Source organism: Hibiscus syriacus, unplaced genomic scaffold (assembly GCF_006381635.1).
Source record: "Hibiscus syriacus cultivar Baekdansim isolate YM2019G1 unplaced genomic scaffold, ASM638163v2 tig00111366_pilon, whole genome shotgun sequence".
In the NCBI taxonomy this organism is placed as follows: Eukaryota; Viridiplantae; Streptophyta; class Magnoliopsida; order Malvales; family Malvaceae; genus Hibiscus; species Hibiscus syriacus.
The window spans coordinates 700,088-723,714 of NW_024063071.1; the positions used below are offsets into that span (position 1 = coordinate 700,088).

The following is a 23,627-nucleotide window of genomic DNA, read 5'->3' on the forward strand; positions in this document are numbered from 1 at the left end:
GAACCGGCCAGTCCAGTCCGATTTTCAAAACACTGGACTAGAAACGTTTTATTGAGGTGGTGATATCACTTTTCATGGGCATAAGCATGACTTAATATAATATTGAAGCAAGGGGTTTGGCCTTGTATTCTACCGGTTGCATCAACTGAAATTTTATTTTCTTTAATTTTTTTTCTACTTTCTATCTTGTCAGACTATAAATGTTTTCATATTGAGGTGGTCTTTTAATTCGGATATCATTAATGCCTCCTTGTATAGATTCCGCGTTTGTTTTGTGTACTTCATATCTTGGATTTAATAGTCTAAATCTTAGTTTTGACGGTTTAATTTATGAATTAGTTATTGGAAAAAGTTGACAATAAATTTAAGGATTTCTTATCTTGGAACATGACTAGGTCTCTAATGCATTGATTGTATTTCTTTTGGGTGAAGTACACAAATGGTCCTCCGACTATACGATATTGTTTTGTTAAATCTCTCAACTATTTAAAGTTACAAAATGGTCCCTTGACTATAGGACACTGCTTTGTTAAGTCCCTCAATAATTAAAAGTTACAAAAATGGTCACTCGACTATTTATGTATTCAAATTCATCATTTTCTATTAAAAAATTAATGATCGTCTGAGCTTGACGTTAATTTGCTAACTAAGATATGATAAAATTTGATCTTATAATCGTTTGAATGTATATTCATTTGAGATTATGGGATCAAATGTTATAATACCTTGGTCAGCAAGTTAACGTTTAGCTCGGATGATCGTCAAATTTTAAATAGAAAAGGACAGGTTTGAAACTATGAATAGTTGGATGATCATTTATAACTTTTAATAGTAGAGAAACTTAATATCATATAGTTGGAGGACTATTTTTGTACTTTACCCATTTTTTCCATATCATGTAAGCATGACTTAATATTAAAGCAAGGGGTTTGGCCTTGTATTCTACCGGTTGCATCAACTGAAATTTTATTTTCTTTAATTTTTTCTACTTTGTATATTGTCAGACTAGAAATGTTTTAATATTGAGGTGGTCTTTTAATTTTATTTAATTTCATCGTTATTTAATTATTTCAAATATTGAGGTGAATTAATCACTAATATCTAATTTATTGATCTAGTAATCTAAATCGAGTATTACAAAACTAATGGTGACTCTTCCATTATATACACACTCGTATCGACAGAGACCTGTACCTCATTCTCCGCCCCCCTTAAAGTCTCGGGCTATTGCAACCTCCTTATTTGGAGGAAAACTTCTGGGAAGATCAAGGTAGAGAAGCACAATTTGAGACCAAGTAGGAAGAGAACCATTTTAACGGAAAGGTCGAAGGATCATGGGAGATAACTGGGGATCAACAGAGGATCAGCCTTCAGGTATTTCTTTTACTGGAACTTCATTCATTACCATCTTCAAATCTTTTTGAAATTCTCAAAACTTGATCAAATCATCATTGTGATGGAAACTCGAACAAGTGTGGACGAGCCTGAGGTCCGAACTAGAAACTGTTTGTCTGGCACCGATTCCTCGCGATATCGGCTGCCTCTTTTGTTCTTCTCTGACCGGAAAATTTCTCAAGACACTCTCTCTCTCGTCCAGTACCTTCTGCAAGTTACTTCAGCAACTAAAATCTCACAGCCTCGATAGTTTATCTCCAGGATTGGCTGGACTGGACGTAAACATGCCGGAAGCAGCAAATGCATGCCCAACATGTGAATCGATAAACACCAAGTTTTGTTACCTCAGTGACTACAGACCCGACACTTTTGCAAGACATGTAGAAGGTACTGAACCAGAGGGGGTGTCTTGAGAAATGTTCCGGTCGAAGGTGTGGATATAGTAGGAACAAAAGAAGCAGTGTCAGGCAAAAAAACATAAAGTTCTCGAGTACTATTTCTTCAAACAGTACCATGAACACCGATATTAATTTAGGCCTCCGACCTCAGGTTTGTCCACCGAGGTTCATGTCTCTTTTGCATCATCTTACAGAATTTGGCGTCAGTGATCATATTGGTTTACTATGGGACACTGTTAGATGGTTTTTTCAATTGGCTGATAAAAAAATACTTTGAAATATTACATGGATTTTTCTTTTGTTTTTTTATAAGTTTGGAGTAAAAATATTTATTGTGGCAGATTGTGGTGGTGGTAGTTGGCAAGAAAGGGCGCCGAGTCCTTGCATACCGATCTCATTCACACAAGACAATTCCATACGCCCACCCCGCTCACCCTTGCTTTTCTCGGACTACTTCGATGGTAAGGCTGCAACCTGTTAGGAAATGTTCATTTATATTTTTCACTGAAAACTTGACGGTTCAAACTGATAGTATATATGTTTTTGAACTGCTTTATGTTTTTAGGCTCTGACGGCTTTAACCAGATGTTGGGTTCTCAAACCCAAGGGTACGCTGATGGTTCCATGCAGCCTAATGATCTTCCGAGCCACCCACATATTGGTAATATCATTAACCACTCTTCTTTTCTTGCACTAATTTTCCTTTAATCTCGTGCGTGTAAGCTATATGAATAAGTTTTTCATTTTACAAAGAAAGCTGCAAATGTTCTTTAGCTTTGCTTTCTCGTCCACATATCTAATTTCATCAAGTGAATGGCCCTGTTCATCCCTAGCTTTCTCGGGCAACAATCATCAATCTACTCCCACCCCAACATCACTAAGCAAAGATAAAAAATACAGGCTCCGTCTCAAAGCAAAACAGCAGGCTAAGGATCGTTGCATCGAAATGCTGAATCAACGAATTTCAAGGATGAATAGTGAACTTGCTAGCCTTAGATCAGAGAATGAGATGCTGAGAAATAACATAGATGAAATGATTGCTGGCCTAATATCAGAGAATGAGATGCTGAGAAAAGAAATTACAACTATCAAGCATAACAACCTCCTCATTCATTAAACAAATGCTCCAATCTCTATTTCATCTAATCTCCACCACTTTATGCAATCCGGATTTCATTTTCTGCTTTATCAGTCTCGTCTCGTGGCTTTCGTTTTAAGTATGTTATTGAACTTACAACTTGTACTGTTATTATTACTATTACCACATACTTTGTTTACAAATTTTACTACCGCATTCGCATAGTAATACTATGATATTATTGACATAAAGGTAATTATGTTATGGAATTAAACGTCATAATGATATTACAAAATGTAAAACAAAAGAATATAACCGTCTGTTGTTGGTTTTTTATATATTGTTAAGGTAAGGTAAATTGTCTGTGTAAAATGATCATTGATGTTTCTCATTTAGTTATTAAGATTATTGATTTGTAACAAATTATTATTCGACATTATCAGTGTGGCTGACACCGTTAATGGAGTGCTTCCATGAATCTGTCATGAAGAGAAGGCCCATTTTGGCTTGAATCTTGCTCGACCTCGACGAGCACCAAAAGTTTTGGGGACAGCTTGTCGTTTAAAGCTCTCCTGCTTTCTTTATCGATGCGATGAAGTTGAAGAATGCTGTTAACGAGAAGAAGTCAAGAATTTTGTTATCTTGTACTTTGATGTCTTCGGGGTTTAGGTTCTCTAAGTTGCTTTCGACTATGGCAAATTCGAAATTGATTTCCATGGATTTTGCATATGCTTTAATTTCTTTTCCGATGGTGTAGAACCGCTCGACACAGAGGCCGACTGCGGTTATTTGGAGGCGTGTGCACCGCTTCCGCCGCCGCCTCTTCCACCGCCTTGATAGCAAGGTATCTTTGACTGTAAGTCAATATATGATCTCAGAAGCGAACTTTTGATAAACAACCGAAACTACCATTGCTGCCACTCCGACTCATCCCTCCACCGCCGTCGCTGTTTCCGCCATTAGAAACACTTCTGGAGCTTCCGATCGTTCGGTTATACTGATATTCCGTTTCAGACTGTTATTATCTCTGGTATCTTCTAAAAAAATGCGGGTAAAATCAGCGCCAATTTTGTCCGACATTAAAGGCAGGAAAAGGGTTTGAATAAAGAACTATGGCCGAACGTTTCAGGTCCCAGACAAGTCACTTCTTCAACCCTACTCGTTTGTAGGGATTTAAATATCCGTCGTGACCGTAATAGCGCTTCTGATATAACGTTGGTCATGCCGTCTCATATTATTATTATATGATCTCGATACCAGTAATCACTGTAATAACATTTGCTACGTTTACAATCCCGTCATAATGCAATAAAAAATACGACTATAACCGTTATTTAAATCCATGCTCGTTTGACAGAAAATCTGAGGGCATATTTTCCCCTTTTTGATCATCAACGAGACTCCTTATTAACAAAACGAAGAAGAAAATGACAAACAAAAATTCACGTTGGAATATGAAGATGAATGTCCCGTAAAAGACAGAAAAACCGCATAACGACAATGAGCCGGTGAGAACGGCAAATTTGAGGGAGAGCCGGTGAGTGCGGCAAATTGAGCAATAGCCGGTGAGAACGGCAATTTGAGACAGGTAAGGTAACAGAGCTGAGAGGAGCACGAAGGAAGCTTACAGATTATGGGAGACAAACGGGGATCAGCAGAGGATCCACCTTCAGGTATTTCTTTTACTACAACTTCATTATTACCTACTTTAAATCTTTTTTACGTTCAACTTGATATAATCATCATTGTGTTGGAAACATTGGACAAGTGTTCTAAGACAACACTGCTACCAAATTCAGTAAGATGATGCATATGAGCCGTCAACCTCGGTGGACGAACCCGTGACTCGAAAACAACTGCAGTTTCTTCGAGTAGGATTTCTACTAACAGTGCTAGAAACACGGATATTTTAGGCCTCTGACCTCAGGTTCATGGCTCATTTGTGTCATCTTACAGAATTCGACAGTAGTGATCATATTGGGTTGAATTATGGGACACTGTTAGATGACTATTTCAATCGACTGATAAAGAAAAAAATCTTCAAAAAATTACATGGATTTTCCTTGTATTTTGTATAAGGTTGGAGTTATATACATATTGTATTTGTGGCAGATTGTGGTGATGATAGTTGGCAAGGAAGGGCACCGAGTCCTGGCATACCCATCTCATTCACTCAAGAGAATTTCATACCGCCACATCGCTCACCCTTGCTTTTCTCGGACTACTTCGATGGTGAGGCTCAACCTGTTAGGAATGTTTTTTAATATTTTTCACTGAAAACTTGACACTTCGAACTGGAAATATTTATGTTTTTCTGTTCTTATACAATTTCATAAGATTACACAAAATTTTGAGCACCGTGTGAAGAATAATGCATGTATAAAGACCAAGTTCACAGTGTTGGAGTTCTATATATTTTGTTCCGTTCCGTGGCAGAATGGTTCCATTGTGGTCGGGACTGGGCCATCTCATTCAGTCAAGATGCGGAATCTGCGAGTTTTCCCCAACATGATGTGCCGCAACCTATGCAAGGTTATACAGATGGTTCGATTACTCGGCCAAATGATCTTCAACATTTAGGTATATCATTAAACATTCCTTCCTTAAAAGTTATAATGGTTTTGGGGTTTTTTTAGAGCTTACTAACAACAAGATCAGCCCCAAATACATCAATAGCTTTTTGGGTAAGGATCAGCCCAAAGTGAAACCTAAAACCTAAATGAAAGAATGACTCGTAAACATGTCTACCGTTATGGGGTTTAACAGTCCTTCCTGTGAAATTAATATTGCTCACTCTTTGTTCTTTTTCATTGCAAAAACTGAGTACGTATATGTTAAGGATTGAAGAGAAATAGAGAAGAATACGAGAATAGAGATGATAGATGAGGAGAGAATTTAGAGAAAAGGAAAGTTCATTCATTTCATGAGGAAAAATGTTGATTACGCAGCAGTATTATTTAGTTACAAGCTGGTACAGGGAATCTAACAATGCCAGCTAGCATTCCTTACTAACAAAATACTAACAAACTGCTTCTTATCCTTCTTTTGTTGCAGCTGGTATTGGCCTTCTGACTCGGACTGCTCCAACTCTTCCTGAATCCACTCAGCCTGCTCCAACTCATTCGGTAAGTTAATCATATGCCCTTCACGTGCTTCAATTCCCAATTCCTCCTCTTCAATCCCTAACCCTTCCTTAATAATTCCCAAATCCCTTTCCTCGAGTCTAACTTCTTCTTCTATGCCTTCTCTCTGTGCATGACATTACCCCTTCCACGAATAGATCCTTGTCCCCAAGGATCGAAAATTGGAAACTGAGGTCTCAGAATGGTATGAGCTTCCCAAGTATAGTGATTTGAGTTCAAGTTCATCCATCGTACAAGTAAATTCTGCCAGTAAGGTTGCAATCTTAGGTATACTTTTCTCCAATTTGAAACTGTCGTTCACTTCGATTTTTATCAGCATGTTGTTTAATTTGTTCTGCAACATATCTGGGACTGTATGCACTATGAAATCTGAACACCATAGTAGAGTAGGTGGTTTATCAAATTTACATTTACTTCATACCACACCGCATCATTGTTTTGTGAAACTTTTCTCTTCCCTGTATCTTTTGGCCTCTCATTTCTCCGTTTCAAAGTAACAAGTTGCCCAACTCGAAGACCATAGAATGGAGAGGTAGAAACCCAATAGCTAGGCATGGTTCTTGGATTGACAGCGGTAAGATTAGAGCACTCCAAAAGATTAGAGCAACCATCTCTACCATTTGAAGTTTAAGGAAAAATTTTCCAAATGGTTCAGACATTCTAAGTTCTTCAACAACCAAATTTGATCGAACTAATGTGTACCCAAATAACAAACGGTTGTTATAATCTGCATCTGCCCTCATTTCAATAAGTGTGAACATGTTACGAAGGACAACAGTCGTCAAAACTGTCACCTTTGCATCGTCACAGCCACCCCCTCTAAGCATCCTCTCCTCAACTTTCTTCAGCTTCTTTTTGTTGTATCTGTGCCAAGCTGCTTGTATAAAACAAGCAGCCCAAGACCTCCACTGCTGCGAATAGAACCTAAAAGTGTGGCGCAGCTGCTTACTGTGAAGCCGACAAAACTGAGAAGCAACAAACTTTAAGTCATCGGCCATTAGAGCGAAGGCTTCAACTTCTGTCAGAGCTCGAACAGTTCTAGTCGAGATAGGGAGGTTCGACGAAGAATAGGGATCTAGTGCCCATGTGAGAAGCTCCTCTCCACAGAAATCCCCAGCCCCCAGATATTCAGAATTAAAGAAACCAGTTCTTCCAACATTTGTTGTCATGGTCAATAGTTTGCTCCTCATGATGAAGAGCATCTCATCAACTGGGTCTCCCTCCCGAACAATGTAGCTTTCCTCTGTGTAGAGAACTGGCTTGAGACGATCACACATTGCATCCAATAATTGCTCATCCATTTTCTCAAACATCGGTACTCTTATGAGCAGAGCCAAACAAAGATGGCGCTTTATATCCCTTCTTAGGTTCTTGGGGAGATTACAAAGTAAATTCTATTCATCAACTCCTCTAGTTTCTTGCCACCTATATTGCTCGTATCGTCTTATCCGCTCCCTTAGACTCTCAGGTAGTAAGCGGTGGGACATCCATTGCTCTGCATCGCGTCGTTTCACTCGCATCTTCTCCAACCTGGTAGTGGTGGACTGCAAATATGTCTGCATATTTCCAATAAGAAATGAAAATAGAACCAAGCCCGAGATTGAAATGAAAACTGCAAAGCAGATCTCGAAGACATAGGTACTAGTTTTAAGACTCTGACCCAGAGAACTTAGATTTTGCAGACCCCACCAGAAACAGTAAAAAAATTTCTCTAGAAAATCTTCCGACTCCACAACACCTAATTGAAGGGCATCAAGGAATATCCCAAAATTGAAAAGAGTCGTGTTGGGTGTTTGTATAGGACACGATTGATTCAGCAGCACACTAAAAGAAGAATCACCATCACAGTAAAATAAACGGGGGAAACATTCTGTATTATTCTTACAGGCGTCTTTTCAGCATGTGTATTCTCTTTCAATGGAAAACAAGTACCAAAAAACCCCAACAACTTGAGCATTCTCTGAAATGGTTTGATCTTGTTCCTCGATGTCCATTGAATTTTCAAGAACACGAGTTGCTACACCTTCACGTAGCAATCCAAGAAGAATATGCTCGGATTCAATATAGTTATGGCCAAGTTGGCGGTTTTCTTCCAAAAAGAGTTCCAATATAGTGTGGGCTGCTTTGAACCTATATGGGTCAACCAGGGAATCTTGAGACTGTCTGGAAATCACTTGACATTGACCATCATGAAACTCAAATTTGACACCTTGAATAGATTCTGACAAAATATCCAATCCTACCAACTTGGGAGCAGTAAACATTGAGTAAGATTATCTTCTGTCAGTATCAAGCTCACTTCTTCTTTACTATCCTTTTGATTTGCAAGGGATGAGGCATGATCACTACCAACTTGAAGACACTCTTCCATAGTTAAACCTTTACCTAAGAAAACATCATCATTGCATGGGATCTCAGGATCCTCGCAGTTCAATATGCAACAAATCATTTCATCATGAAGTTCAAGAGAATGAGGATTTGACAAAGACGCAGATGAAGGCAAATTGATTTTCGGATTCCCAAAATGCGATTGTTCAGCATGTCCAGATTGTGAATGTTGGTCTGGAACTTCATCCAACTTTGCAGGACAAGCAGTTTCCGAAGTACCAGGACACACATCTGAAACTAATGTTTCAGGTTCTTTAGTCTTTGGTGTTGGTAACTTATCGAACACCTGGGAATCATCATGTTTTTCCTCACACTTTTTACCAGTAAGCAACTGTAAAATGTGCTCCACATCTCTCTGTTGCGACGCTATTTTGGATTCCAACATAGTCAACCGACTGTCCTGCTTCTGCCACCATTTAGGAAGGTTATTTCCCTCTGTAGTTTGCTTCACCAGATTGGTAAGTTCTGCAATCTGCTGCTGGATTGAAGAAAGATTAGGATTTTCGACCATGGTTTGGTATTTTTCTGGGTATAGCAATGAACAAGTTGCCAAGATGAATAGCTCTGAATACCAATTTGTTATGGATTGAAGAGAAATAGAGAAGAATACGAGAATAGAGATGATAGATGAGGAGAGAATTTAGAGAAAAGGAAAGTTCATTCATTTCATGAGGAAAAATGTTGATTACACAGCAGTATTATTTAGTTACAAGATGGTACAAGGAATCTAACAATGCCAGCTGGCATTCCTTACTAACAAAATACTAACAAACTGCTTCTTATCCTTCTTTTGTTGCAGCTGGTATTGGCCTTCTGACTCGGACTGCTCCAACTCTTCCTGAATCCACTCAGCCTGCTCCAACTCATTCGGTAAGTTAATCATATGCCCTTCGCGTGCTTCAATTCCCAATTCCTCCTCTTCAATCCCTAACCCTTCCTTAATAATTCCCAAATCCCTTTCCTCGAGTCTAACTTCTTCTTCTATGCCTTTTCTCTTGTGCATGACAGTATATTCCACCTCTGGGGTTTGATATCAGCAAGCATTTGGTTCTGGATTCTGATGCAGCGCAAAATCGTCAGCCGTTGCAAAGATCACTAAGCAAAGATAAAAAATACAGGCTGCGTCTCAAAGCAAAGGAGCGGGCTAAGGATCGTCGCATCGAAATGCTGAATCGACAAATTTTAAGGATGAATGGTGAACTTGCTGGCCTCAGATCATAGAATGAGATGCTGATAAATAACAAGGATGAACAGATTGCTGGCCTTATATCAGAGATTGAGACGCTGAGAAAAGAAATTACATGTATCAAGCATAACAACCTCCTCATTCATTGAACAAATGCTCCAATCTCTACTCAATCTAATCTCGACTACTTTATGTAATCGGGATTCGTTTTGTGCATTATCAGTCTCGTGGCTTTGGTTTTGAGTATGTTATTGAACTTACAACTTGTACTGTTGTTATTTTTACCATACACTTTGCCACAGGGTTGGGAATCATACAAATTCATTTAATACAGTACAAATCATATTATTGCTACATTAATCCATTCAAGACATGGATTTTGTCCACTTGGGAGGAGTCCTACCTCGAACAAACTTTGCTTTGACATCCGTGGGTGTTTGCCTCCCGAAGTTACTCTCTCGGTCCTCTTCAATCCTCTCAAAAACACTCACGCTACTCTTAAGCGAAGGCATTATCCCCAGCTTCCTCTACCTGAAAAACCCTTTCCTCTTATCCATTAGTTTCTCCTTTTGCATCTGCATTGCCAGACATTGGCTCTGGACCCTCAGCAGCTCTTCTGTCAGCTTCTTTATCTCTATTTCTTGAGCGTTGATTTCTCGACATGCACCGAGCTGGGGGTTCAAGTCCGGCTGTGTTCGGACTCCTTGCTCTGCTGAACAATCCGCTCCAATCAACATGTCTATTGAGCTTGGTTTCTCATAGAACAAAACTTGAATCACGGCCCGAACAGGCAGACGTTCGTTTAGAGCAGCATGCAGGGATGCTTCTGGTGAGAGTTTTTGACAATCTATCAATCTGCACAGAACCTTCCTGTCTTGCTTTGACACACCTGGATGTTCCTGCAACAATTTAATATATTGTTTTCTTCATTTAAAGCAAAGACAATTTAATTGAATCATTGGTGAAGTGAAACTAGATGGATGCCTTTAGCAAGACAATTAATGTTTGAGCTAGAAAGAAATGGGAATGATATGAGCATACTTTGAGGTAAGTGTCAATGAAACGGTACAAGCCGTCATCCATGGCTCGGGCTTGGCTAGGAATAGCAGCACCAAGTGCTATAAACTCATCCAAGCTCAGATTGGTATCCAAAGCTGCTTCTGCCAAGTAGCAATCCACTAGCTTAGCTACTTTAACAGCCGCAATGCCGCTTCTAGCTCCTTCATCGAGGCCGGAAAATCTCTTAACCAGCCTTATCACAAGCTCGACATCCAACAGAGTGCCACTAGTGTGACTAAACGAAGGAATAAGCTTGGTCAAGCTGCCATGAAATCCTTTTCTCCAGCTCGGCTCTGTACGAAGGCTCCACACCGACCATGTTGGCCGTCCGGAGGAGGCGTAGGAGAAAGTTGCTGGGGATGGAATCCCATTCGGGTGGCAGAATTCCCACCAGGGTTTCAACAAAGAACCTCTTTTTCATCCACGAAGCCGACGCACTCTCCGGCGATGACTCTTCGAGACTGGTAGGGCCCTTTCAGCATCATCGCCGGAGAGATCAGGTAACCATTTTGATTCATAATGTACTATGAACGAACCTATTAATTGGGGACGAACCCCCTTGGACTTAATCCCTGAGATTGTCTTCACAAAGTAGTCCATGTCAAGTATACATGCATCATCGAACCAGCACTCGGCTGTGGATTGGTACGGCTTTCCTGGGGAAGTGATGGATGATTCCGTTAAAGCTAGCTTATTCATCCTGAACCTTACACAGTACCAGAAGAGTGAATTAAGAGGAAACAGTTATATATTGTGCTTCAAATAGACAAGTTGGTTTCTGGGGGACTATATAACATTGGTTTTTTGGGGGAGTAAAAGGAAAAAGTGAAACTTGAGGGGCTTAAGATTGAGGATTGGTTCATTTAGGTACTGACGGGAGGCTGGGGTGAAGATGAAGATGGACAAGAGGGGTAAAGGGTAGAGACAAAATGTTCATAAATGCTAAAATAAACCATCCAGTGACAGTGAGGCACCACATGAACTTATTCTCTGCTTCATCCAAAGGAGAACAAAGATAATTAATATGAATACCTTAGAGTGAAAGTGACCTGAAACTGATCTCTCTTGCCTACATGGGTCTTTTTGGGATGGCAGCTAGATTGGTGTACGTTTTCATACGCACTATGTAACATCAAGGTCTATACAAAATCGAAACCGCCATAGTTTTGCTGATCTTACGATTTGATCCCGAGACTTGTCAGATATCGGAAGTTAAAAGTGAAAGAACTATTGCAGAATCAATGGTGGGGAAAGGTACAATTCTAAATCAATTTTTTTTTTTACTTGTGATGTAAGAATACATTAGGTCTGAATATTTTCCCCAAGGAAACTGATTAAAGCAAGCTTAACATGGAGGAACCAAAACAAAAAACCTTTTGCTGGGAAATGTTTATATAATATTATGAGAATGAATGAAACGGATACATTAAGCCAAATAACAAAGATTTGTTACTTTCTGGAAGAGTGAACACGTGAACCTTGGTTTTTGCTTGGTTGTTTCTCGAGAAATTGAAGCCTGCACCTCTGCCCTGTGCATGGAAAGCAATACCAGTGAAGCATAACTTTTCTCGGTTCGTCATAGAGTCAACCTTGGGCTTGTATTACACATGAAAATACATAAACAGAACACGAATTGTCGAGTTTAACAAAAATGCTTGGTCTCTACTCTCTATGGCTAAAACTGGTTTTAAGAAGGCAGAAAATATAAACTCATGGCTCAGAGTACAGCTAAAAGATATGTTGGAGCATTTAATAACATGCAATACTCAGAATTTAGATCAAAAAATGGTTTCAATTTATGTGAAATCCAAATTAAATTCCAAGATACAAAGATTAAACAAACACTAAGCTCAACATCTGAGGAAATGGACTAAAAACGAAGTCGAGCATTTTTGTTTCCGCGGCTAATGTTCTTTGTATAAATAAAAGTAAATTCTAGTGCCAACAGTCACCTACCGCTGCATCTTATCAGCTTCTTATTCTTCCTGTTGAGCAACAAATGGAAGAAATTTTTTCTAGATATTGCTTGGAGTTGATGTTTCCGATGAACTTCCGGTCGAGTCACTCGCAGCTGAGTTTAGTGATGAACCACTTGCAAGAGAACCGTTTCCACTTTCAGACACAACTGGGATCTTAACCGCAGCTCTTTCCATCTCCTTCTCGAGTTCTTCTTCCCTGCGCAATTCTGTGAATTGAGTATCCAAAGACCTGGCTGCTGCTAGCCATGCAAGAACGATCACCAGAAGTATTCCTCCAAGGTATGGGGTTGAATTCGCAAGTGATCCGAAGGTCAAGATCATAAACTGCTGAATCAGAGCACCTCCTGATTTCCCCAGTGGATTGCAAACGACGTCGATTGCAGCCTTCCCTTTAACCTAAAGAGAGCATCAAATAAATTCTAAGTTAAACGACCAGAAGTTGCACGAAAAAACCGGAAGTTCGAATTGTGAGTAAAGATTCCAAACCTTGGTGTCTTCGTCCAAAGGAATATAGGCCATTTCTTTGCAAGGATCAAATAAACTGTACTTTGCGCTTTTGCTGAAAATGTTTTGCATGGCACCCACATATACGGCCGCAAGAAGAGGAGTCATTCCAAACTGTGCAAGAGTTGGCACGAGAGGACCACCAAATAATATCAACGAGAAGAAACCAACTCCAGTTAGAAGCAGGACAGTGGGTGTAATGCTGGCTGCAACTCCCCATCCGTATTTGTCAAAAATAAATTGACTTAGTAGCATCATAGTGAATGTCGCAATTCCAGTGGCAGTTGAGAAGTCACCCATGAAAGAGGAGTATTCGTTCGGGCTTGGAAACTGCAATATGGAGGGAGAGTCATTAGTTACTGAGCCAGTTATGATATAAAAGATAAAGAGAACAAAAGAGAAGAGCAGAAGAATAACCAAATAGGTTTACCTGAGCTTTAAGCTTCGATTTCCATGTAACTTCAACGAGGTTGATGCTAATACCATATGCAACCACCAAAGTGGCAAGATCCCGAATGTACTTGGAAGACACCAAGAATTTCAAGCTCTCCATTGTTCCCATCTTAGGCTTTTCCTGCAAACCGATTGACAATAAAAAAGAAACAAGGCTTCATCACTTTCATTGCATATACAACATAAGCATGGTGAAAAGTTTTTTCCTTTTAAACTCATAATGTCTCAACTCAAAAGACTTGAAATGAAAGTTTGTAATCAAACAGGCAGATCATGGAGCCTATGTATCTTGGTAAACAAATATGACAGAACAAGAAAAATAGCTCAAAAATGGATTACCTTCTTCTTCTTGCTACGTGTGGGAAGAGGAACAAACTTATTCACCCACCAATACAGGAAACAGATGGTAAGCCCCATCAATACGACAATGCTCATCATTCCCTTCAAGGATATGGCCCAACCATCAACTCCGGGACCCAAATTTTGCCTCATAGTAGAAAAGTACTTAACAGTTCGACCGGAGAAAATGAGGGCTATATTGGCTCCTAGTCCAAACAGAGGATAGAATCTTTTTGCTTCGTCTACAGTCGTTATCTGCACGAGAAAAATGCAGCAGTAGGTAAATACAGCTTTAATTCTCGAAATCAAGTAAAGGTTTCAGAGATGCAACTAAACAGAAAGACTATACAAAATGCACCAAATTAAAAACATCGAGATACAAGTAACAAGTTGCCAATAAACATGCAGCAGAGAAAATGCCACAATTAGAAAATAGATATTAGAACTGAAACAAAATCTTTGAAGTATACGTATCATCGAACATATTAACGAGACTTAAATACAGAAATCAATCAGAACTAATCAAAAGAAGCAAAATCATTGAAGATGCTATCTAGTTTTGAAAGACAGAAAGAAAGCAACTAGATGACTAGATATGTAGTCATACTGGCAAAACCTTAAACCAATACTAACTAGGAATGCACAAAAAAATTCCAAAGTCTGTCAGATTTACAAATCTTTAATTAAAAACTACTGATTTCTGACACAATAATCAGCACAGATAAAACCAACAAGCTAATATAACCATGAGGGTAAATAACTTGTAAAATTCAATTCCATAAGATAATATGTTCACCTGATTGGCAAACCCCCAAAATAGAACAGAAATGACCACGCTGCCCCAAAGTTCAGCCATGACATAGAACAAACAGAAGCTCCAAATCCTCATAATTGCAAGCGGACCGAGGAATCTGGGTCCAAGAACTGCAAGAAGCTTATCAGCAAGTGCCTCAGGGTGGATGTAATTGCTGAGAGGATACAATAGGAACCCAAATGCACCAAAAAAGGCTATAAAGGGAACAATAACAGTGTAGAAAAGAGCCTTCTTTGGCAACACATCAGCCAACTTCGTGTACAACAACATGAACCCAACGGCCATAGGCAAATTAACCCATGTCTTTAAGAATGGTATAATCTCAGCACTGCTTCCCTTAGCCGTCACCACCAACACATCCTTTGTATCCCTAAGGATTGTGTAATTGAAAAGGATGCAAAAGAACATTAACCCAAGCGGGATAATCTTCTTGAGTGTCACAAGTTCAATACCCAGAAACTTTGGCGGCTGAGTTTCACCATACAAAGGCTGCCCATCAGCAGCAGCAGCCTCAGCCTTGCAAATAAAGCTCTTCCCTTTAGAGGATAAACCGTTTGGTTTTGCTACAACGCTTGGAACTCTTTTGTAAGATATAGATAACCCATTAAGGCCTAAGGGTTTTGTGGAGAAAAGCCTCTGCTTTAAGCCTTGTGATGGGTTCAAAAGGCTTCTGACTCTGGTTGGAGTTGGTGGCAGTGAAAGAAGCCCTCTGCTTTGTAAAACAGCTTCCATATCTCTCTTAAGCTTCCTTCAAAAGAATTGAGAAATCAAATCCCCTCAAAAAGATTTGAACTTTTTTTTCTCAGAACATAAAGAGAAACACAGAAAGGGAAGAAGGAAGATGAAGAGATAAGGTGGGCAAATTATGAGTCTGGAGAAGAAGATTGCTTTCTCAAAAGAGAATAGGGCACTAAAGGAGTACCCTTTTTAAATCAAATAAACATAAAACCAAACCCGAAGCACAAAAAACTAGAACTTTTTTTAATCAAAGTTTAAGGATTTAAAACTTTTTATAAGTTCAGAAGAGATTTTTTTTCAAGGGTAAATAAAAATTAAAAGGTTCAGATAAGAAACAGATGGAGAGTGACACCCTGATTCCATGGAAACTGTGATAAAGGGGCTGTTATTGAATTCGCAACACAACCACCCAAGCTTTGACCAACTTGCCATTTTCTTATTAAAAATATCAGTTTGGTTCACATGGGAAATTTGAGATATTTTCCACTTTTTTCTTTCATTGCTTTCGTGCATGACACATCACAAAAAAGCGGCTTCATTGTTAAAATTGATCCCTGAATCATATATTAATTTTCATATTGGTCCTTAAAGTTTTGTTCGAAAGTGATATTTAAACGATTAATTTGCTCTCAGCTTAGTTAGAAAAATAGTACCATCAATAAGATTGTGGCATATAACATGTTCTTATTTGTTGGCATATAAGATAAAATAAAAATAATAGTTTAAGTATCACTTCTTATAAAAGAATTGAAAATCAATTGAAAATTAAGACATAATTTAAGGATTAAATTACTAATAAAGCTTTAAATTTTATGAATTAGTTAAATTCCTTAATTCATCAAAAAGTATATATGTTCTGAATCTATTTTCATAGGGTTTTTTCTTCTATATTTATCTAAATGTATATTTTTTATGATCTCAATGTAGTTTGAATCTACACAATTAGCATATTAATTAATTAAATGGAAATGGGACCAATGTGTGCAATAATAGCCGTGAATGTATGAACGGTGGAAATAAGGTCTCCCACTTATGAATCATATGATGAATTATTGATTATGTAAGAATGCTAATTTAAAATTAAATCACCAATGAGCAAGTAAATCGATTTGATAAATTGTTTATTTTTATTTTTTTTATATTTTTTAGGTTATGGATTTTAGACCGTTAAGAGTATTCTTTTTTTTATTTTTGGAGTCTCACTTTAAGTGGATGAGAGCGAGTGTTCGATCGAGTCGAGTAAAAAAAAATTTGAGTTATTTGAGTTGACGAGTCCTATTTCATAACTCTGAATTGACTTGAAATTTTTTAAAGTCAAGTCGAGCCAATTTTTTTAATTTTTTTTTAAATTTAATTGTAAATATTTACAATATTATGATATTATTTTATTTCAATTTAAATGTTATTTTGAACCAAATACAATACATATATATTTTTTTATATGTGATTTATATATATCGTACAAAGTCGAGAGACTTGACTCATACTTCGACTCAAACTTGAAAATCAATCTACTAACTACTAAAAATTTTGAGTTATTCGAATTATATTTTACAACTCGATTTGAACTTTAAATTTTTTCGAGTCGTGTTTATGAAATTACAACTCGAAGTCGATTCGAGTCGAGTTTTGCTCACCCCTATAAGTAGGATTAAAATTAGATTTAGAATTTATCAAAAATTTATATGACAAAAAAAAAACTCATCAAGTAGTCTCAATGACAAAAGTGAAGATTGTTCTTCCTAGATATTTTTGGTTCGAGCAACTACGTTTGTAGGAATGTGTGTGCATTGTTAATAGATTAAGAAATTTCTGAACATATACTACTTTGTAATCATCTCAGACATTTCAAAAAAAAAAGATTATATCATCAAATGCACAAACCAAACGACTCAATGTTTAAAGGAATGATTGTTATCCCTAAAATTTCTGAGCTTGAACACATCGTCTGTAGATGATGTTTAAGCATTCATTATTAAATTGATAAAAATACTTCGAACAAATATTTCTTTATAATCAGTTTTGATTAAAAAATCTATGATGAAATAAATACTTGATTTGAACCCTGTTTTTGAAAAATAAAAACCAAACGTGGAGCATGCTTTCTTTTAAGCTTCCACCTTTGTCTTATACCAAATTTTTGGTCAAAACAAGTGGCTTCCACACAGAGTTTCAGCCTAAATGCTTCTTCCTAATATTCCAAATATAAATACATTCCAATGTATATTTCTTTAGAAAAAATAAATAAATTCAATGTGCAATTGTCCATACAGGTATGGAATCGGACGGTATCGTAATAAGACTAACATAAAATTGTAAAGTTATTGTAACCTCAATCTTAATATTAAATCAAGGTCTATTCAGTAAAATAAATTATCGTCTTGTTGGTGTTGAAATTATATTTGTGCGAGGATGAATACGTATACATGTCTACTTTAGAATTTAATTTTTTTTAATAATAATTATCTATTTTTATTGTATTCATCGCGAAATTTTATTTATATTTATATTATATATGAAAATTGTATATTATTAATATATTGTATTTACTCTCAAAAATAATTTTAAATCTGTATATTGTAATTGCTTGAAAAAAGCTAAGGCATGGTACAACCCTCCCTAATTTGTCAGGGCGTAGCCATGCAAATTACTTCCCCCGCGCCGACGGTATTGTATTTGCGTATAAATATGCAACACGTGACTGAAGAAGAAATAAAAGTACAAATTTTGTCGTATGGTTGGGGTTAAGTAAGGTGGACGGTGATGGAAAGGGAGGAGAAGCGTGGGAAATACGAATGGATGGTATATATAGAGATAATTATTTCTCGAAAAATTTAAAATTGTCTATTTTTTTATTAAAAATATCTTCATTTTCTTAATATTTTATAAATTTATTTCTTTATTAAAATTTATAAATTTATTTCTCTAATATAAAATCTTTACCTCCCTTCCCTAATAAAAGTAACGCTCAAATATTGTTGTGGTCACCGTCACCGACGCAACGCTGCCTTCACCAAAGCGATTAGTTTGTTGCATAAAGGTAACAGTAACCGCTGACTCTGTGCCCACAACAACCCTCCTTGTTCCAGGAACGCTAATTTCTAAATAAGGTTCCAAGTGAGAGGTCTAATATTCATTAACATCCTCTCGCAATATTCCAAGTAATTTAACACCGTCCCTTAACTAATTCTAACTCCGTACGTGGTCAAACCTTGGATGAGACTTGGAACTTTGAACATTTAACGGCTGCTAAAGCAACTTGAAGCCCGACCTTACCAAACCCATAGAAGAATACTAATAAAATCAAACCTTCTCTTCTTGGTATTGATTCAGCCATTTTAGGGTTGGAGGCTACAAGTTGAGGTGATGGGTCCAATAACCATTCTGACTAATGCATGCAGCTGGCTCACAGTCGGCTACCAATATACCTTCCAATATACCCATAACAACGAACGAACGATGCTCGTCAATCCACGCGGTTGTTAAAAAAAGTGAAGGGATGGGAAATTGGCTAACGATAGCGACGGCAATGGCAAAGGCCAAAACAGGACAGAAACGGTATTTTGTTGGCACTCAGTACACCCACGTCAGGTTAAGTCTCCACCATTCTCATCATTAAAAGGGAGTTTGGGCTACCCCTTGGCGCCACTACGTTGTCTGCATGTGCTACAAGTTTACATACAACATGCCTTGTTTCAACTACATATCTTTTAATATATATTTTCACCCAGAGTTATAGGGGTATGGTCCAAATTTAAGCGGATAAAATAATTTACTCCCTGAATTTGAGAACTTTTCAGTGTCTTATCCTCAAAAGAAATAAAAATAAGCTACAAGTCCAAGTTCAAGGACTAATGTAGATCAAAACAAAATTATTTTTCTTCCCTTCTGTTTGATATTTTAGGTTATTTACACAGTGGAAGATAGTTTTCTTCTATCATATATGTCTTCCTAATTTGATATTAGTTCTTCAAAATTGTTGAGAGGCTTTTAGGTTGCTAGAAGAAAGATGGTTTACTTGGTAGCAAGGAAATTATTTTCCTCTTATTTTAGGTTGGTTCCTATTGCTCTTTCTAGCATGCATGTTGAATATATAGAGATGGCATGGGGTTTTAGGACTCGTTTGGGTCATCCCTTCACATAAAATACTGGGATTTAGTTTTATCAAAAAAAGGAAAAAATTAAAATTGTAATGAATGTTTACAACTATAAAAGTAAACGAAATACATAATTAGGGCATTTCCTAAAACATTGATACAATAAACTAGTCACTTGTAATCATAAAATGATCATATAAGGAAAAATAAAAATACATCTAAAAAAATAGAACAAAATATAGATACAAACAAATCTGATTGTATCGAAAGTTGAACCACAATAAGGGATTAAACTACTAAAAGACAACCAAAAGTCGCAAATCAAAGACGAGTTTCGTGCGAAAACTATCTCCAAATGCAAATCACATATCCAAATCCAGTTCGATAGTCCAAAGTAGTGAAGACAAACGACATAATAAAAAATAAACGTCATCTTAATCAATTGAGGCAACATCAAATTCAATCTTGAAAAAATTAATGAAGAGAATGATTAAACAACCGATAAAAAAGATCAAAAATATGTAAAAAGACATAAGAAAACGTACTATAAAGTTATAGGAAAAAGATTTTCATAAGGGAAAAGTAAATATTCAATCTAAGAAAACAAAATATGAATAAGGAATACCGACCGTGATGAACAACATTAAAACTGGTATCATCGCCAGCAAACAAAGATAAAAAAAAGAGAGAGAGAGAAAGGGATGCAAAGGAAACCAAGGCAACCCTATGTTAAATCGATTTTGATGATTATTAATTGAGTAAATTTAAAAAAAAATATTTCCATTGAATTTTTAAAAATTAAATATTTTAGTTTCTCGATTTTGAAAATAATATATTTTTATTTTGAATAATTAAAAAGATCGTACTCCATTTATTTTGGAAACTATCTAGTTAATTATCTCAATAAAAGAATTTTATTTTGAATATTTAAAAGAAAATTGAAAAACCTTTTTATCGAAAGTACACACACGATTATATACATATGAATATCAAAACTATTATGCAATGCAAAAAGCACAACAACAACAACAACAACAACAACAACAAATAATAATAATAATAATAATAATAATAATAATAATAATAATAATAATAATATAAAACAACAACAACAATAATAATAATAATAATAATAAGGGTAAAGTATATAAATAACCCTGAACTTTTAGGACGCTTGTATTTTGGTCACCCAACTTTTGAAACTTACAATACAATCATCGAACTTTTAGTTCGTTTTCAGTAAGGTTCAGGTTGTTACCTTATGTTAGGTTTAGTTGATGTGGCAATTAACGGTTGTTAACCCCCTCTTCTTCTTTTCTTCCTCATATTTCTTTTTCATCTTCTTATCTTTCTTCTCCTTTTTAACCAATGGAGGATGGAGGAGAGACGATTGTGAGGAGGCTCGACCGACCTGGTTTTGTTCGGAATGGTGTAAGGACTCCAACAGTGGTGGTGATGTGGCGAACGGATGACCCAATCGACCAAAAATGAATGAAAACAGAAAAGGAGCTTTGGGGGGTTTTCGACGAGATTCAGGGCCCTCTCCACAGTGAACGTAGGTGAGTTTCAGTGAGTGGCTAACAAGATTTTGGTCGAAATTGGGCGGCGCTCCAATTGGTACCGGCGGTGACGGTCACTAGTGACTAACGACGAAGATTAAGGATATGTGTTCGAATGGTCCTCATAATTTAGGATGAATAGTGGATGGTAAGTATGAATTGAGTGTAATATCCCAAATTTTTTACTTGTGACCAAAATGTAAAATTTGAAAGTTAATTAGCCAAAATATAAAGTTAGGAAAAGTTTAGGGACTAAAGTGTAATTTTAAAAAGTTATATATGGTCCCGTAGTTAACCCCCAAGAATGACATTTCCTTGGGAATTAGATTTTTTGTACGAATTTTGTATTAAAAGTTGTAAAGCTATAAAGTTCGAGAAAAATTCAAATAATCGAATCGAATCAGATTTTTAAGAATTTTGAAGGATGCTGAGGCAATGTTAAACTGTCATTTCCATGACTTAAATATGAAGGATTTAAAATTTATCATTGGATTTAAGTTGGTTTTCCATATTCAATTTGGATCGTTGGATGAAAAATGGCGAGATTGCAATTTTAGAAAATTCAAAGGGAAAAGTTGGTAACTACTAACTTATTGGTTTATTTTTTACCATTAGATGAATAAATTTACATGTGGAAAGTTATGGAGCCTTGGATTTCAAGGGCAAAATGGTCATTTTTCATTAAATAAAATTTTAATTAATTTTATCATTAAAAGATGACCAATAGGCTTAGATTTTTGTTTAAGAAAATCAAGATTTCTTCATCTTCTCCTTTGGGCCGTGAGTCTCCATACAAGGTAAGAATATTTTCTTTTGATTTCAAGCTAATTTCATAGGAATTTAGATGAAAACATGAAATACAAAGTTGATCTCCATGAAATTCTCTATCATTTGGTACCATTATTAATGTTTTCCATGCCTAGAATATTTAATTCTTGAATTGGATGGATGAAGGGGATATTAGGTTTGAAGATTTAAGGCTTGATTATGGTGTAGTAATGTTGAGGATTATTTCATGCGTATGATGATTGAACTACTTGAAAATTCATATATATATATATATATATATTCGACCAACATAGGGTTTAAGTGGAAGTTAGTTGTTTGAATTGAAATTGATATGTAATTGATTGTAGATGATTAGAAATGATGCTTAGAAGTTGAATTTATGCTTAAATCAAGTTTGAAATCAAGTCCAAGTGTTAGGGTATATTCGATCATGGTGAAATTTATAGGGGAAAATATATAAAAATTTCCTTAAGGTTATAATTGATGAATGGATGATTATGCAAGCCTTAGAAAGTTGTTATGACCAATTTGGAAGCTTATAAAGGTTAAGGGACCAAATTGTAAAAAGGAGGAAATGTGTGTTTGAAATGGAAATTAGCATGAAGTTGACGAGTAAAGTCTGAATGTGTAATAAGATTGTTTGATTTTATTGTTGGATACTTGGTTTAGAAGGTTTAAATGACAAGGGACCATTTTGAATGAATTAGAAATATTGAGATGAATTCTCAAAGAATTCATTTAATGGTTAAATGGTGAAATTTGAAATGGTTAGTTGAATTATAAGTTGATATGAATATTAGGAGGATTGAAATATATTTTAAGTGTTTCGGTTAGTTTTGACGTTTTGAAATGGATTTAGAATTGAATAAGTATCGATAAATTTTTTATGAATTTCATTAATAGATTGTGCCTATGTTAGTAGGATACTAATCTATTCTTTGAAATTGTATGTAATGGGTAAATAATACTTGTGTAGAAATAATACTTGTGTAGATCGTGATAAAAAACAAGTTCAAAGTGAATCAAAATCAAAGGAAAAAATTCAAGAATAAAGGAATATCGATAATAGGATTTCTAGTGAGGCATTATCAGGTGAGTGCATTTTACTTATACTATGATTATTATGACATGAGGAAGACTTGTGGTGAGTCAACCTCGAATGATTTGAAAAGAATTTGATTTCAAATCGTTTTACTATATATTTCATATTATTTTGCTAAATGATTTCTTTGAATGATTTCGGGTATGAACTGCCCACTATACTCTATACTGTTAAACGATACTTGATCTTGTTGATTTTGGAAAAGGACTATGATACGTGAATGATATATGAAACGATGGAAATGACTATTGTAAATGCATTGAGAGTTGTAGGTATAATTGGCATGCCATAGAGGTGGAGCAGCACGTCTAACGTCACTTATGTGACGGTGGTGCTATTAGCAGCTGCATGATTATTTAGCACGTCTGACGTTTGTGTGACGGTGGTGCTACTATCAATGATACCTAGCACGCATGACGTTACTTATGTAACAATGGTGCTACTTAAGTATATGCTCTTTTGACTCGCATATCTTGCATTCTTATTGATTTACATTGGGCTATGAAATGAATAAAGTGAAAGGCTTATTTGAAATGATAAGAAAATGAAATAGTCTGATCGATCTGAATTGGAAGTAAAGTTTTATTAAGAATTCTGATTTGACTT

General features: G+C 36.4%; 1 protein-coding gene and 1 pseudogene across 1 annotated transcript; both read right to left on the reverse strand.

The window, feature by feature from the left end:
* Positions 1 to 9,945: 9,945 nt before the first annotated feature.
* LOC120159399 lies at positions 9,946 to 11,645 on the reverse strand (annotated as a pseudogene).
* A 774-nt stretch (positions 11,646 to 12,419) lies between these two features.
* LOC120159574 (plastidic ATP/ADP-transporter-like) lies at positions 12,420 to 15,468 on the reverse strand. Its single transcript, XM_039170139.1, has 5 exons — positions 14,719 to 15,468; positions 13,923 to 14,177; positions 13,561 to 13,704; positions 13,113 to 13,460; positions 12,420 to 13,022 (listed from the first exon to the last, which is right to left on the reverse strand). The coding sequence occupies exons 1-5, from the start codon at positions 15,466 to 15,468 to the stop codon at positions 12,663 to 12,665; spliced, it is 1,857 nt and encodes a 618-aa protein (XP_039026070.1). The 3' UTR covers positions 12,420 to 12,662.
* Between the last annotated feature and the right edge of the window lie 8,159 nt (positions 15,469 to 23,627).

Bases quoted from the DNA above. Each gene is read 5' to 3' on its own strand.
- LOC120159574 (XM_039170139.1), bottom strand. From the start codon at position 15,468: ATGGAAGCTGTTTTACAAAGCAGAGGGCTTCTTTCACTGCCACCAACT. The intron at 13,705-13,922 runs GTAATCCATTTT...ATCGGTTTGCAG, and splicing joins CACGTAGCAAGAAGAAGAAG to GAAAAGCCTAAGATGGGAAC. The intron at 13,023-13,112 runs GTTTGGAATCTT...TGCTCTCTTTAG, and splicing joins CTTTGGACGAAGACACCAAG to GTTAAAGGGAAGGCTGCAAT.